The sequence below is a fragment of the Aquarana catesbeiana genome, linkage group LG02 (assembly GCF_042186555.1).
Source record: "Aquarana catesbeiana isolate 2022-GZ linkage group LG02, ASM4218655v1, whole genome shotgun sequence".
In the NCBI taxonomy this organism is placed as follows: Eukaryota; Metazoa; Chordata; class Amphibia; order Anura; family Ranidae; genus Aquarana; species Aquarana catesbeiana.
This window is the reverse complement of record NC_133325.1, coordinates 329,276,464-329,294,483: the sequence shown is the minus strand read 5'-3', so window position 1 is coordinate 329,294,483 and position 18,020 is coordinate 329,276,464. Positions and strand designations below refer to the sequence as shown.

The 18,020-nt window shown below is 39.5% G+C and overlaps 1 protein-coding gene across 3 annotated transcripts in view; it reads left to right on the top strand.

Annotated features, from left to right (window-relative positions):
* The window catches only part of DMD (dystrophin), a 3,507,873-nt gene that overhangs the window by 3,386,787 nt on the left and 103,066 nt on the right, over window positions 1-18,020 (top strand). For all 3 annotated transcript variants that reach the window (XM_073614841.1, XM_073614839.1, XM_073614840.1), the window contains 2 exons: window positions 4,279-4,317; window positions 14,715-14,780. In XM_073614841.1, the coding sequence (XP_073470942.1) occupies window positions 4,279-4,317; window positions 14,715-14,780 (105 nt within the window). The remainder of the gene's footprint in view (window positions 1-4,278; window positions 4,318-14,714; window positions 14,781-18,020) is intronic.

The following is an 18,020-nucleotide window of genomic DNA, read 5'->3' as shown; positions in this document are numbered from 1 at the left end:
GAATTTGACAATATTTTGCCCCATCCAAGTGCTCCAGTCCCTGCTCCAGAAAAGAAATACCCCCATAAGAAGATATTACCACCTCTGCTTTACTGTAGGAATGGTGTTATTTGGATGGTGAGCTGTATTGAATTTCCGCCAGATATATCGTTTGGTGTTGAGGCCAAATAATTCAATTTGACTCATCTGGCCATAACCCCTTTTTCCATGTGGCCTCAGAATCTTCAAGGTGCGTTTTTGGCAAAGCTCAGTCATGACTGCATATGGCCTTAGTTTTTTTTCCAGCTGTATTTACTTAGTGCAACTTATAACATCCAAGTGAAAGATAGAACACCAACATGTCAGAAACTTTTTTGAAAAAATTCAAAGACAGAATCACTGAGTTGGAATAAGGATTAACCCCCCCCCCCTCAAAAATTATTTTACACTCCTTCGTATCACTCCCAGCCCCCCCCCCCCCCCCCCAATCCTTCCCAGCAGTAACATAGCCCTCTTCTCTGTCCTAAAGTACACAGGCCTGAGGGCAGGAGGTTAAGGTTAACCAGCTTGTGATTGGTTGCTAAGATCGCTCTGCATCCTAGGAACCAGACACCTACCAAACACCTGCTGGTTAACTTGAAAAGTTCCTGTCTTCCTATCACAGTTAAAATGGTGAATAGAGGAGGCATGTCCTAATAGCTAATCCAGCTAAATGCTGAGAGACCAACCCGGAACTGTGTAATCAAAAATAGAAGGATAAGGAATAAAGGGTGTTTGGCGACAGCACCTTAGTATGTCTAATATCACCAAATACAAAATGTTCTAAGACATCATATTTTTATTACAAAAACATTAAAATGTATATGTGTGTTAAAAAGTACAAATATATATACGAATATATTACATACATGAATACCTGCAAATAATGTAAATACACTCAGAACCCCATATCCAACGGAAAAAGGGGAGGGAAAAGGAGGAATGTCCTCCATCCAGAACTGTCCTGCCTTTGATGTCAGCTCAGAGGAGGACAGCAGTGGCAGCAGCTGAGGGGAAGAACCTGCTCCTAAATGGTGGGACTTCAGCGGTCTAGATGGGGCTGTGACCTTGTCCAGATCCGAACCGCGGTCCACCATTTAGTGATGACTGATGTAGCATATTCTACAGAAATTTACAATTTGGAAAAATGAATCCATACAACGTAAACACTTAAAAGGAATAATAGAAAATGTTACAAAATACGTGAGACACTTTTTTATTTTATTCATTTTTATTTATTTATTTATTTATTTATTTTTACAAAAGCCTACTTTTGTGCTGTGCTGTGCTATAAATTACTCCTTCGAGGTAGGATACGATATTAGAAATAATGACACTACATGTCAGTAGGAAAAAGGATGTCCCCTATGCTCTGCAGAAATACCATAATCAAGTGTTTCTTTATAATTCGTAAACCTGAAATACTACATAGTAATATTAACTTGTATTTATTTTCTTTCTACCTATGGGAAGGGGCTGTGACGCCACAATCTCCACCTCATCCAATTAGTGTGAGCCTTATATTCATTGAGAAAAATATAAGGTGTTCTGCGAATTGGGGCTGTGCTGATCGATTTCATCCACACTATATGCAGAAGTACAGCTGCTCAGCACAACGCTCGGAAGATTGTGGCGATCACTGTAGTAGCACCAACTAATGCAGTGAGTGTGCACATAATTGGGAAGTCCATCCAACCCCTGGGCTTAAAAACCCAGTTAAAGGAATGTTGGGGCTGGGCAGCCAGAGGTTAAATTTTATTATTGTGAGGTAGGGTTTAAAGGTTTTGACAAACCTTGTGTTAAGTTTACTTCAAAGACAAGAAAGCAAAAGAACCTCAGAAAAATTGATTTCTGGTTTACTCTCTATAATTTAAGCACGTGTATCTCTGATGATCCCAATCACACAGCAGGTGCAGATCAAAATGTGTTAATTTCTTTATCTGCCAGTAGCATATTATTTAACATGAATAGTTTAGGAAACGTCCTGTTGGTAGCAGGTTTCAGGTTCATGGGAGACAACACCATGATAGCACTGTTGCTATCATGGTCTCTAGGTTTATGTACATAGTAAACAATGTAGTAGCCATACATTTAGCTGTATGCTAAAGTTTTAATCTTATAATAAAACAAACTTCAAAAACTGCATATCCTTGCCAAAACAATTAAGTTATTAACCTGTCGTTAGATCCTAAATGGTAATCCTACTACTCTGTGAAATTTTTACATTAACGCAATACTTTCACACCAAACTGAGCGCCTTGAATGGCTATGGTGATTGGAACGTCACTCTTCTTTTTTTCTAATGTGAAAACATATAGCTAGATTGAGGTAGAGATGATGGATATTGGGGAGTATATATAAAGGAAAGAAAAAAAGTTAATAATTCTGCAAAACTGCATTTACAAGGGCTGTATTGAAAGTGATGCAAAAGTGGTAATAACATTTTTATTAGCTTGGATAGGTTGTTTACATTTCACAATTTTCTTGTTGGAGGCAGATTATGGATTCCAAGCAGATACAACATACCATCATTGGGTTCTTGACGAGTGAGTGGTGTAGGCTGTCCGACATCCACAGAATGCTATGGAATGTTTACAGATGATTTCATTGACCAGGGCAAGTTTAAAGAAGGGGAAAGTGGCATTGAAGACAAACCACACCTGTAAACTTTCGGTTGTCATTCAGCTGCCCAGAGACCGCAAATTGTACTGTAGGCACTAAGAGGTTAATAAAAATAAATTATGCCCACTTTTGCATTACTTTTGGTACAGACCTTGTACATTCGTTCTGTGCAAATTCCAGTCAGATTGAATGCTACTTGCCTATTTTTTCAACAGAGCATATATTCTTCATAAGAATTGTGTGAATAACAAAAATTCTACAATATAACCACTAGATATAGTCAGCGGTAAATAAGATTTTTTTTGTCCTATGGTCATCAGCTCCATCTAGTGGCCATAATGTGGTGTTCTTCTAAATCACACTATTTTTTATAAATGAACATCTGCCTGGAAAATAGCCTAGTTGCATTTCATTTTACTGGTATTTGCACAAAACAAACATTCTTTTTTTACAGGGCAAATAGCTTTATGAATTGCCCTTTAAATATGCCCTATAGTGTTGTCTACTGCCTCCCATCATTCCTACCTTAATTTTCTACTGTTGATTAGAAAATTGGTTATTTGAATGTGATTACCGTATTTATCGGCGTATAACACGCACCCCAAGTTTAGGAGGGAATTTTAAGGAAAAAAAACTTTTAGGAGGGAAGTTTAAGGGAAAAAAAACTTACATTTAAATGCCCATCATTGCAGCCTTCTCAGTGCAGCCTTGCCCCAGTGCAGCCTTGCCCCAGTGCAGCCTTGCCCCAGTGCAGCCATGTCAGTGCAGCCATGTCAGTGCAGCCTTGTCAGTGCAGCCTTCCCCAGTGTCCATTGCAGCCTTATCCCAGTGCAGCCTTGCAGCTCGCAGTTTGAAAATGGCGCCGCTCCCCTGCGATCCTGTGATCCCCCGCAATCCTGAGCTTCAAAATCGCCGACCGCGATTTGAAAATGGCGCCGAAATACACAGAGCCGGTCCTCAGCTCTTCTCGGCGGCTCTCGTTCCCTTTCGGCTCCGCTCGTAGTCCCGCCCGGGATGGGCGTGACTGTGAGCGGAGCTATCCGAACCTAGCCGAGTACACTCGGCTAGGTTCGGGCGGCGCTCGAGTGAAGCCGAAAGTGGCCGAGAAGAGCCGAGGACCGGCTCTGTGTATTTCTGCACTGGCGGCGCCATTTTCAAATCGCGGTCGGCGATTTTGAAGCTCAGGATCGCAGGGGATCGGCGTATAACACGCACCCACGATTTCCCCCTGATTTTAAGGGGAAAAAAGTGCGTGTTTATACGCCGATAAATACGGGTAGTTGTTTTAGGCAACATGAATATTTTCTTTAAGTTTATAAGTGTAACAAAGTTGTAAGATCACCAGTATTCTGGCACATCACCTAATTTGTAGCATGCTACTTTTGATTATAAATGTGTGGCTTATTTTATTATCCATCAGGTATTCAAACGAAAATGCATTGGATTTTTATTCTATTATTGTGATCAAGTTTGTTTTCCAAGCCCACTATTTCAGCTTGTATTTCTGAGCTTTAATTATATATGTATGTATAATTTTCTTCATTGGCTGCTTTGATTTGCATTCATATTAATGTCATAAAGCTCATTCCACTTTTCCGTTCTATGCTCTCTCTTCACCTCCCCATTTTTGTCTTTCAGTCCTGTTACTCTGATCAACTTCTGGCCAGTAGATTCTGCGTGAGTACTTTTTATTTTTGCACTACTGCTGTTGCTGTCATCTTCATATGTGCTGTTAAATCCTTTTTTTATTTTATCCATGAGTCCATTTATTTATTTTTTTTTGCCCCTGTAACTTTCAAGTTTAGGTTTAGCATTAAACAGGTGAATTGTTAACATACTAGCACAACAGAACTGCATGAAAGGAACATTTGAACGTAGACCCTTGACAAAGACTTTCCTTATTGCTTTTCATCCTAAAACTGTTGGCACTAAAAGTCAGTGGTTGTTGAACTTGTAAGAAAGATGTGTACCTAGAAGTTCCCAAAGTTAAAGCACAGGCAATATTTCAAACGGAATATAATCTTTGTCATTGAAAACTTTAGTTAGACGTTTCAAATGAATGGACAGTATTAAATACAGTAGAACTTTGTCCTTACTGTCCTAACTCTATATACAGTATGCCACATCTGATCAACAACAGAAACACAATTACCCTTTTTTTTTTTATCCCTTTTACATTACTTAAATACATAATTTCTCTTTTACAAAAGAAAAACATTAAACAAGAACCATGTATTCTTTTTACAGTAATTTAGAGTTTTGATCAAGTGAAACACGACTAGTTGATACATGTTATTTAGCTCTTTTCTGTTGTATTTTTGGAACTGCATTTACATACCTGACCGCAAGATTGTGTTTCCAGCGCTGGTTCTCGGGCGACAGGGTACTGTGCATCTCGCACTGGCTCGCTCATCGGGAAAGGAAAACTTTTTTTTTCCTTTCGCGATGAGCGACAGGCAGTGCTGACAGCTGTCTGGTATGAATCATGAGGGGGAACGCCGCGCCAAATTTTAAATAAAAAACCGGTGTGGGTTCCCCCCAGGGGCAGTTCTGTCAGCTTGGATGGTAAATGTTGGTGGACAGCCAATTTTAGGTCTCTCCAGAGATGCTCAATTGGGTTTAAGTCAGGGCTCTGGCTGGGCCATTCAAGAACAGTCACGGAGTTATTGTGAAGCCACTCCTTCGTTATTTTAGCTGTGTGCTTAGGGTCCTTGTCTTGTTGGAAGGTAAAGCTTCGGCCCAGTCTGAGGTCCTGAGCTCTCTGGAGAAGGTTTTCGTCCAGGATATCTCTGTACTTGGCCGCATTCATCTTTCCCTCGATTGCAGCCAGTTGTCCTGTCCCTGCAGATGAAAAACACCCCCACAATATGATGCTGCCACCACCATGCTTCACTGTTGGGACTGTATTGGACAGGTGATGAGCAGTGCCTGGTTTTCTTCACACATACCGCTTAGAATTAAGGTCAAAAAGTTCTATCTTTGGTCTCATCAGACCAAAGAATCTCATTTCTCACCATCTTGGAGTCCTTCAGGTGTTTTTTTTTTAGCAAACTCCATGCGGGCTTTCATGTGTCTTGCACTGAGGAGAGGCTTCCTTTGGGCCACTCTGCCATAAAGCCCCGACTTGTGGATGGCTGCAGTGATTGTTTGACTTTCTACAACTTTCTCCCATCTCCCAACTGCATCTCTGGAGCTCAGCCACAGTGATCTTTGGGTTCTTCTTTACCTCTTTCACCAAGGCTCTTCTCCCCCGATAGCTCAGTTTGGCCGGACGGCCAGCTCTAGGAATGGTTCTGGTCATCCCAAACGTCTTCCATTTAAGGATTAAGGAGGCCACTGTGCTCTTAGGAACCTTAAGTGCAGCAGAATTTTTTTTTGTAACCTTGGCCAAATCTGTGCCTTGCCACAATTCTGTCTCTGGGCTCTAAAGGCAGTTCCTTTGACCTCGTGATTCTCATTTGCTCTGACATGCACTGTGAGCTGTAAGGTCTTATATAGACAGGTGTGTGGCTTTCCTAATCAAGTCCAATCAGTATAATCAAACACAGCTGGACTCAAAATGAAGGTGTAGAACCATCTCAAGGATGATCATATATACACACACACATTTTTATTAACTGCACAAGGATTTGTATTTCTTTTAAGAGATCCGTAGCCATGTTTGCAATTTTTTCTATAAATACATAACTAAACTATACATTTTGATATTAAATCTGTCCTGCTTCAAATGGACCATGACACGTTTGTTCACTTTCCAGTTCCAGTATAACTCTAACAAGCTTTATATGCCACCAGCTGTTCACAACAACATACGCTTACTGTATCACAGAGCACCCAAGTAATTTAAATTGTTATTTATGCAGGGTTATGAATAGTAAATATGCAAAGTTTACATAAAAGACGTAATCACCTGTTTATATCCCATTGCAGTCAAATATTAGAGTGTAGTTATTTGGTTACCTTTCCAGGGATCTGAAAGCCAAGTTGGAGAGATCATCAAATCTCTTTCTTACCCTTCTTGTCACATATTTCATCCATTTGTTTGCTCAAAAAGGTTTTCCAAATGCTAGCTACCCAGTGGATCCCATAGGGAATTTTTGGTTGAATTGAACATGCAGTTTTTAAAATGCCATTCGTATAAAAAACCATTACATATACAAGTATTAGGAATATGTTTTCATATTAGTTGATAGAAACTATCAGTCGGGGGTCCAATTCTGTTTTTTGTTTATATTTATTAAATATCAATCCATGTAATTGTGAATTTTTAAAATCTCTGAAATAAAGATTGTATTTTACTTGTACAGTACACAACATGGGAATCATGGGTCAATCTACCTTAAGGAGTTTGGACACCAGCAAAAATGTTGCAGGGAACTGCACCCTTAGTATATCCATATAACCTTTGTGTGAGTCCTTATGTGATCAACCACGTCTCCTATTGGAGAAGATATATTCAGCATTTGTTATGGTACATGGTGCAATAAATGAATTGGCTGCAGGGTGCTATACAGATCCAGAACCATGGTCCATTCTTATGGCATCTAACTCTCAAAGACTTTGATGAGTGAAGCCTGGAGCTTGGACGAGACCAGCGACATGGACAAGATAGAATAGGATTTCCCTGAACCTGCACATACCTATTCCTTGCTATACATGTCTTGTTGGATCATTACTTGTACACCCTACATGATATGCTTTTATCCTACAAGACGCAACACAGTGCTAAATACACAAGCAGTTTTGAAGAAACAGGTTATGGGGTACACTTGAGTGTTTTTCCCTAATATTGATCATGTTCCATTCTGGATAGTGATGTAGTTCCTATAGGACTCTTAACTGTGCACTTCCAGTCCACTTCTTCCACCAAAGATGCAAGCTGACTGTGCGGTCTCACCTGTTGTCTGGGTTATTGCAACTCTTTAATTTTAGACATACTTAACCCCCTGTCTGTGATTACCAGCAGAAGATCCTTATTTACCAATGGCAGTTTACAGGCGCTTGGGAGCGAGAGCACATGAGATTTCTGCTGCAGGCTCTAGAACAAGATCATCCACTTCATTCCCCAGATTCAAGCTCCCAACCTGCAGCCTGTCTGACTAAAGCAGCATTTTCCTGACACTATGTCTGATCTACTCCAGTGGCTATCACTTCTGCAAACGGTGGGTGCCAAAAGCCATAAACACATTTTGGCCTCTCTTCATCTGACTATATCTCTGGGGTACATCCTGAATTGCTTAGCGCACTTACTATTACAGAAGGCAAAGTGGACTTGAACATTTTAGTGGTGGCTTCTGAAAACTTTTCACCAACATTTTGTTAAAGTAATTGTTCCCCTTATCGCCACATGCTGGCTATAGTGGACTAATTGAAGCAATGCGTACTAGTCTGGCATGGTTAGATGCACTTAGCTCTGCTCAGCCTTCACATACTCCTATAGACGCAAAAAAAGGCAATTCCAAAAAAGTTTTATTATTCTTGATCAAGCCAGTTAGGCTCTGTATTATAATTAAGGATGAGCTCCAGTGTGTTCGCACAGCCCACGTGCAGAGCCCACCAGGAAGTCGGCACTGCGCTGTGCTAATCACAGGCAGTGAGACATTGTCCCGATCCCAGGCTGCAGAGATCGGGAAATGTCTCACTGCTTGTGATTAGCGCAGCGCCGACTTCCTGGTGGGCTCTGCACGTGGGCTGTGCAAACACGCCGGCGCTCATCCTTAATTATAATTGGCAAACTCCAAGAGGTTATTCACCCCTCCTGGAATTTTTGCTGCCTTGTACCCTATGGAATAATAATTCAAACAGAAAATGACTGTGCCCACTGTAGACCCAGACGCTTTTGAACTAAATCAATCCACTATTTCTACTGACGGTTTTCCTTCTTTAGGGATTCAGTTGATAGATGCCTGGATGCTCTTTTGAAGTCATCCTTTGATCTGGCAGGTCCAGCCCCCTGCATCCAGCTTTTGGCACCTTATCTCCTTGCCCAGACTATTTCAAACTAAACTGGAGAGCTCTGTAGTGAACAATCTCTTGAAATGAGTAGCCTTATTCTGTGGCGTAGATGCCATCAGGAATGTGATTTCACAGATCTACAATACTGTCCTTAATGTCCACATGCTCAGAATTTTGTGGCTTAGAACTTGGTTGGCTGACCCTGTTCATTAGATGAGCCTTTTCCACATGTCCTTTGAAGGTGAACTCTTTAGAAAATCCCTTGAGGAATACATTGAGGTGGTTATGGAGGGAATGAGGGGATCCTATCCTACAAACCATATTGCACCTGCATTTTGATTTTTGTTTCAGCTTTGTGTATGATCTGTCGGGCATCATCAACTGCAAGTCTACCCTTTCATGCCAGGTTCTTCTTCCCCCCTGGAGGTGGAGGAGGGTCTACTGACATTTGCAGCTTAGAACAGAGGCTCCCCAGCCTTTTACTTTACTCCTCACACCTCTCCCTTTGGGGTTAATCTTGCATCCTTCACTGACCTTGTACTGTCCAGGATACCTGGGTCAAATCATCATATTAATCTTCATAACTTTGAAAATATAACTTCTCTTGAATTTCCCTGTGCTTTGAGGGCATCACTTGCCCAAGCCACTGTAACTGCAGACAGGACTGAGCAAAGTAACAGGCATCTGCTCCACATATTTGTTGAAGTCAATGTCTTATATTGACAGCCATAAACAATACATTTTGTGCTAAACCCACGTCATTACTTGGGATCACAACCCATTAGGTAGCACCTGAATAGGTTTTCTTAGTGTCTCCATATCTAAAAATATGGATGGCATCAAATGCCCTTAAAGATTTACTTGATGTCTGTGATTTATTCCTAAAAGATAACCATTATCTATTATTCTGGCCATGTTTCATATTACACCCAAATTAATTAGCCTGAACCATGGTTGGCACGCACTGCCCCAAATCCCCTTTACAGATTACAGGGTTTTTCTCCCTGCAGCATCTTGTCAAATTTGGAATTGGAGAAGCTGTGCAGGACTCCACCTGCACAGCCACATTATTTATTCACAGGCAATTGGTAAAGGTACTTGCAGTTCTCAATGGAGCACAAGTGCAGTGATGACATTATTACTTTGTCTATCTCTGTAAATTAAATTGTGTGTGTGTAGGCTAGAATTAGAACTGATCGTGAATGCACTGTTTTCAGTCTCCCAAAGCAGAAAAGTAAATGCGCTTTTTTGTTTTTTGGATGTATTTATTTTTTAATTCCTCTTTAATGGCACAATGTGCCGATTTTTGTTAAACTTCTATAAGGACTATCAGTTTGTTTTACAGTGATTGCCTGAGGGCAGTGCAGTATAGAAATCATCTTTTATAGCTGCTGAAACTGAAGGCCTTACATATTCTTAGGCTGCCAATACATTCAATTTCTTTTAGCGTTACCTGCAACTATTTAGTATAACGGCCTGCCTGATTGCTACAAATTAAAAGTGTTTAGGTTTGAAGTCGTATTATATGGTTTTGGTAAATCTAAAGGAAAAGTATACAAGAAAATTGTATAATGTACAGCCAGCTTTAAGCTGGACATAGACGGTTCGAATCTCGGCTGGTTCAGCAGGAACCTGTCTGAGATTCAAACCATGTATGGGCAGGCTAGAATGCACCCAAGTTGATCAACCTGGGTACAACCAGCCTGCCAGATTTTACATGTGATTATTGCAACTGGCTGTTACAACATAATGTTTACAATAGTTTACACCTCTGACATTTCTGAAAGCACAGGGAAAGAAAAAGCAAACTATTACATTTGGAAAGATGCTTGTTATCCCTGGGTATAATTAAAGGGCTAATGTATTTGTATTTTGTTAAATGTTTATCAATGCAGAAAAATGCATGTTACATTGGTGTGTGTGTGCACGTGCGTCTAATATATATTTTAATTGTTTTTAACAAATACAAGCAGGGGTGTATGTAATTATGCAATCTTGCGTGAGCTTCTATCAAACATTAAATTAACAACGTTGGGTTAACTACTGCTCATGTTTTGGTAGCCGTGAAATTCTCTCAGATGGAAGGGATTTGAATTGTGGTTTACACCTCATTCATGTAACTGATGTTTCTGATTTTATTTTTAAGATTTAAAAATTATTTGGGTTCTACTAAACTGTTTTCAATTTACAGTCTGAATAAGTAGTTTAAAACCTCACACGTTAGATTTTGTACCCTTGCTTGTTAGGAATTAAAGAATACTTTTGAACCCAGTGCAGACGTAGGTGTGCTAGGTCATTAGCCATGAGTCTTACATCAACAAAGTCATTCTGTTACAGACACTCATCATGTTGTGCATTGTTGATGTATCAGCGAAGTGCCAAAAAGACTCCCATATAAGAATTTAGTATTATGTAAACTTTGCAAATGTAACAATCTTGTCAACTGTATTTGTCACAATATATGAAAGTGGTTATGAAGGAAACCACATTGAATCTGTGGAAATTAAAGAAATATATGCCAAATCACACATTCCCATATTATACCAATTTTTACACCAGTTTTTTAGATGAGACAAAAGGATACAAATTCAAATGTGTTTATGTTCTAAGAGGCTTTATTTTTTCATTTTTCATATATCCCTGTAAGAAAGACTCCATGATTTTTTTGATTTGTGTGCTTGTGGAAGCCAACTGCAAATAATGCTTAGGTTCATAGGTGACATAACAGTTGTTACTCCCAGTATCTGTCAACGTTTAAATCATCCTAGGTGTCCCTGAACATAATAAACATCTGCAACTCATGCTTGGGGACTGATTTATTGGATGTGAATTAAGCTATAGTGAAGTTAATCTGTGTTCTTCAAACACCCAGTCACATGCAAGGGATTTTGATGTTTGAGGTCAACAAAGGCTTGCTTAAGTTTGTCACTGTTAATACTCAGAGCAAACCTTTCTTTGAAGAAAAATGAAAGTTGCCAATACTGACCAGTCATTTTGGAAAAGTAGTTGCTCCATTTCAATGCTGGCTTTCTAAGTTCAATAGTTTGAGTCCACTAACTTGGAACAAACTTGCAGATCAAATCAGTTTTGGTCCAAACTGATGATAACAAATGTAGTGGGGCATCAACCTTTCAACCCTTACCTTAATTTTCATTATTTTAAACATGGAAAGCTGAATTGACAATTCAAGTTCTTGATGATTGCATACATTTCTAATAGGATGTGGGGTTGTGCTTTTGTAGGCAGCAAAGTCAAATGGGGAGCATATTTTTGAAACCTGATAGACTGTTTACTGGCCAAAATATTTTCATAGGATCTGGTGGCAACACACCAGCGCTGGCAGTGAGCAGGACATCAGCAGCTGCACCCTTCAGAAATCTACCCTTGGATAGAAAAAATGTACAGTATACGAATGCCGATTTTGCTACCTTTTAACTGAGTTAAGTGTGGTGATCTTTATAAAAAAGTATCTACAATTCAGTAGTATCCCATAATATACAAACCTGTTCTCGTCACCACTTTCATAGCTTTATAGCTATTTTTTTATTCTTTGACAATCAATTACCCTTTCTCTATCGTTTTTACCCTAGAGCAGTGATGGCGAACCTTGGCACCCCAGATGTTTTGGAACTACATTTCCCATGATGCTCATGCACTCTGCAGTGCAGTTGAGCATCATGGGAAATGTAGTTCCAAAACATCAGGGTTACCAAGGTTCGCCATCACTGCCCTAGAGGAACCCTTGATAAAACTGGCAGGTCTCAGGGAACCCCTGCTCAGATTTGTCCATCTAGTGCAGGGATATGCAATTAGCGGACCTCCAGCTGTTGCAAAACTACAAGTCCCATCATGCCTCTGCCTCTGGGTGTCATGCTTGTGGCTGTCAGACTCTTGCTATGCCTCATGGGAATTGTAGTTCTGCAACAGCTGGAGGTCCGCTAATTGCATATCCCTGATCTAGTGTAATTGGGAAAATTCCCCTTTGGTAATCAGTGGTAGGAATGTCACCCCTACAGTAACCTAAAAAGATCACGGATGTCATGCTGCTGGCTCTGCCAAGTGGCATTGGAGCTGAAACATTGCAGGCACCATCAGGTGGGGGGTCAATCAGCCACAGCTAAAGTGATTGTAAAGTCTTTTTTTTTCTCCTGGCCCTACCATCCTGTTGAGTGTCCCCACAGCAAGCAGCTTGCTATGAGGGCACCTGAGCCAAGCTGCAGCTCTGTGTATCCATTTAGACACTGAGCTGTGGTTCGGCCCTGCCCCCTCTCTCTCCTGGTTGGCTAACTGAGGTTGATTGACAGCAGCGGGCGCCAGTGGCACCGCTGCTGTATTTTAGCCAATCAGGATGGAGAGGCCCACATGGCCAAGGCACTTGTGGACATCGCTGGATAGAGAGGGGGCTCAGGTAAGTACTAGGGACTGAGGGGGGCTGCTGCACACAGAAGGCTTTTTATCTTAATGCATAGAATGCATTAAGATAAGAAAACCTTCTGCCTTTACAACCCCTTTAAGTAACCCTTAGCAACCTACAGATGAATCTTAATTGAGAGAGGCTAGTTTAGATCAGTACAAATTATAGATAAATAGACAGAAGATGAGTTATCTGCAGCTCCTTCCTTGCTTAAAGTGGTTTTAAACCTTTGAAATGAAAAATGAGCATATCCTTCTATAACGTGTACTTGCCTCAATTCAAAGAACCTAGTGTAATTTCTGGCTGCTCTTTCTTACTGTATAAGCATGGGTCACTACCCCCCAGCACACAGAAGGCCACAGGCTCAACATATTTTCCCATGAGACTGTGTAGAAGGGGGTGTGGGAGGGGGGCATAGATGTTCCCTTCACTTATGTCTCAGATTACACTCAGCTTTCCTCTCTGTGCTGTGTAGTGTGTAATGCCAGATCCCTGCCTCCTACCTCCATAAGCTCGGAAATGCTGTATAAACTGTGCATTTTGAACAGCTTTAGAACTTCTATGTGTACCCCCTGATGATAGTCAATTCTATGGGTATATGTAAGGGTTTTACATCCACTTCAACACAAATTTAGTTTCAACAACACTATTAAAGTATATATAAATAGAAGAAAAAATATTTATTTCAACTAACCAGATGTGCTTCCTGCATTAGTTTGTATTTTCAAGAATAGAGCATTTTTCTGCAAGTACAGAAAATACATGCTGATTTTGCAACAACAACAAAAAATTTTTTTAACTTCCTGTTTATGGAGCTGAAATCTCAAGCAGTGTCATCAGCTTTTCCAGATATCTGCTAACGACAAAAATCCCCCCCCCCCAAAAAAAAAAAAAAAAAAAAAAATTGATGTAATGAAGATAAGTTGAGGAGGTGGTGTGTGCAAATCCGGAAAGCAGCCTATTGTGATAATGCTGCTCCTTCATACAATACCGTGACTGAGTATTGTCACCCTAAGACAGGAAATGTGTTACTGGTAGGATCATTAGGTGGAAAAGGAAAGGAATAAAAAATAAAGCTCGTGCAGCCCCCCATCTAAGAACTGGTAAGATGCGATTATTTATTTTTTATTTTGAGTTTAGAGACACTTTAAGGAAGGCTATCGGAGGTACTTACATGGGCATTTGATAAATTGGATATCTGTTCTGTTTTTAATGACCTTGCCAGTATTGGTACTATTTTCACATTTGTATATATTGTGTTTGGTAGTGTAATTATATTAATCGCAAAAGAAAAGGAGATTGAAGGCCAGATGTGAAGGCCAGATGCAATAAAGGTGTTCAATGGCTTTACATACAATGATTTTCTACAGTTTACCATTTTTTTTCTATAAAAATAAAAATGCTCAGTATTATTGAAACTGTATATTACAAATAAGAATAAACCAATACAATTTTCTATATTCTACCTGGGTGTGGCATTCACTTGAATTAATACTTGGTAACTTTATAGAAGCCATCTCTGGTGCATTCATTAAAAACTGATGGCAGAATCTTTACTGAACACCTAAATATCCAGTTCTGTCACGTTATGACATTGCAATCTATGGTCCTTACCAAATGGATTGTGTATAGTATGACACAATGAACCTCAATCACCTTTCTTTAATGTGAAGATTGAATTGTGTTTAAATTCTTCTTTCCACAGCCCTGCCTCATCTCCCCAGCTATCACACGATGACACTCACTCACGAATTGAACATTATGCTAGCAGGTATGACTCTATGGCACAAGCATCTAGAATATACTAAGAAAGCCTTGTACCGTTTAGCTCATTCCATCAGGAGAGTCTTATGAGGCATCAGAACTACTTCCATGCTCTACAACGATTCACTGATTTTCCTATGTGTCAGTCTGCCATTAAACCTCTATCTATCTAGCATTTCATACCTGTTACTCACCGAGGTCTGAGAAATTAAGCAGTAAAATGTATGCAACTTAATTCTACAACTTCCTTAAACTATCCCGCTCTTGATTTTAATATTGCCTCTTTGTTTTAATGTTTAAGAAATCCTATGCATTTACTATTAAAGATGGCTATTTGCTAATGTAGGATAACTTCTGCTAACGTTTTTAAATGGGATAAAAGTAATTTGAAGGACAGTAGGCAAAAAAAAAAAATTATATAACATAAACAAAACTAGCAATGGTTTACAAATAGCATTTTTAATACACATGTAATGCATTGCAAACATTAAAATCATTGTTTATTAGTTTTAGATGATCCTCTGGGAACTGGTTTCTCAATTGGTTGTTGTTAGGCACTGCATTCACTGCTATTTGTGTTGTGTTATCTAATGAAGCCTTTAATATTATTTGATACTCTGTGTTATAAAATGTTAGTATGCTTTTCATATAGGATTGTAGGGAAAAAATCTACTGTAAATGTTTAAGCTTTTGGGACCAAATCGTTCTTGAAATAAAAAAAAATAAAAAAAATCAGTATCCCCGATCAGCTTACATGTCTGAGTCTTAATGCCAGGGACCTGTGATAGACAAACTCTTTAAGGTCACTAGGGAATAAGTGATATTAGATAATATAATTTTCATTATAATTTCCATCTTTGGAATAAATATTTTATCTTATACTGAAAACAAATGCTTAAAGTTGATCAGTCCATTTAACCAGAATTGAGCTATGTTGTAGTGTTATTTAGGTACTGTATGTTGTCTCATTGCATTATAGGTAATTGTTCAATCCCAACATGTATATACAAAGATGCCAATTATTGCTGAAGTTGGGTACATGCTGCTCTCAGGCAGCAAAGGTGAAGGCATTTAGGTCCACTAGTTACATCACCTTCATGAAATCCAGTGACAGCGCTGGAGTATTATCAGTACGAATTTTGTCTTTTTTCTGTCCCTTACCCACACACCAGGTGACACAAAAACACAGCACTAGATACGCTATATACTAATACTTCCCCACCCTATTTCCCCAGTGGTGTCATAGAACCCACTATATTAAAAGCAGTGTATTCTTTATCAATCAGTATATCCAGGTTCTCTCCACCTTCCAATCCTGAAATCATGTGGGTTGTGCCTTTTAATGGACACTATGCAAACCCTTCAATACAACTGTGTTCCAGGACTTGCAGCTGGTGTTACTTTTTCTATTAGAGAAATCTTTTTAGCACATTAGGTTAGAGGACAGCAGGTTTGCTGAAATAGGTAGGATTAATAAAGATTGGCCTATTTTTAAAGTCTTTGTTAGGAATTAGGTTTTACGTTATCATGCAATTCTCTTCAAACTATCCTGCATGTGTACTAAAATTAACTGTATAGCTGAAAAATAACTAACAAATCTGAAAGATGATATTGCTTACAATTTTGCTGTGGTTCACTTATAGCTTGACAACAGTTTACAGTGTTTGTTTTTGCATGTCTGAGTTTTGTATGTATTGTTCCATGATAATTGTCTAACAGTAGCTACTGTTATTTCTATGTTTTACTTCATGTTTGGAGGCTAACTAAACTGAATTGTAGAAAAAGGATGTAGTAGTTATTTGTTTTACTGTTCAACCATTTTTTAATATATATTGTTGAGATGTGTTCTGCATTTCTTTAGTTCTGAATATTGTCTTTGTAGGGTGTTGCAGGCAGTATTTGTCCACATAGTTGAGAAGGCAATGAAAGCAGCCCTTGGAAATTAAAAAATAAAATGGTGTGAAGAAATGTAAAGTAGGAATGCTTATAAAAATATATATTTTAATTATTTTTATCAGTTTTACAAAATTCTAAGTGAATGAAGAGAAGAAAAATCAACAATAAATCAATATTTGGCGTGACCACCTTTTGTATTCAAAATGGCATCAATTCTTCTAGGTACACTTGCACACAGTTTAAGGAACTTTAGCAGGTAGGTTGTTCCAGACATCTTGGAGAACTAAACACAGATCTTCTGTGGATGTAGGCTTCCTTCTGTCTCTTCATGTAATCCCACAGACTCGATGTTTAACCATCACTTCCATGACTCCTTCTTCTTCTTTACTCTGAAGATTATTATTATACAGGTTTTATATAGCACCAACAGTTTGCGCAGCGCTTAAAAAAATTTTAGGCAGACATTACAGTTACCTTACAATTTGGTACAAGAGGAATCAGAGGGCCCTGCTCATTAGAGCTTACAGTCTAAAAAGGAAGGGTCAATTGATACAAAAGGTAATAGCTGCAGGGGGATGAGCTGATGGAGGAAGTAAAACAGTGTTAGAAGCAGGATAGGCTTCTTTAAAACCCTTAACCCTATAAAGTGTATGACTGAAGGGTTTTCAGGGATCGTCTAAAGATGGATAGATTAGGAGCTAGTCGGACAGATTGGGGTAGAGAGTTCCAAAGGATGGGAGAAGCTCTGGAGAAATCCTGGAGGCGAGCATGGGAGGAGGTGACAAGGGAGCTAGAGAGCAGGAGGTCTTGGGTTGACCGAAGAGAGCGGCTTTGTTGGTATTTTGGGACTAGGTTAGTAATGTAGCTGGGGGCAGAGTTATGGGTGGCTTTGTAAATTATTGTTAGTACTTTGAATTTTATTCGTTGGGTCAGTGGAAGCCAGTGGAGGGATTGGCAGAGAGGGGTGGAGGACACTGAATGGTTGGTAAGGTGGATGAGTCTTGCAGCGGCATTCATTATGGTCTGAGGGGAGGATAGTCTATGTAAAGGTAATCCAATGAGGAAATTCAGGGCGAGAGATAACCAGGGTGTGAATTAGAAGCTTGGTGGTGTCTTTAGTTAAAAGGGGGCATATTCTGGAAATGTTGCAGAGGCTAAGGAGGCATGATTTGGACAGGGATTGTATGTGGGCCTGAAAGGACAGTTCAGACAAACTGATAGATGTGCAATTGATCTTGAAAGAGAAGTCAGGGGAAGGGGCACATGGGGGAGGAAATATTAAGAGGTCAGTTTTAGATTCAGTTTTAGATTTAGCTTCAGTAGCTCTTAATGACATTGGCTGTATGTTTGG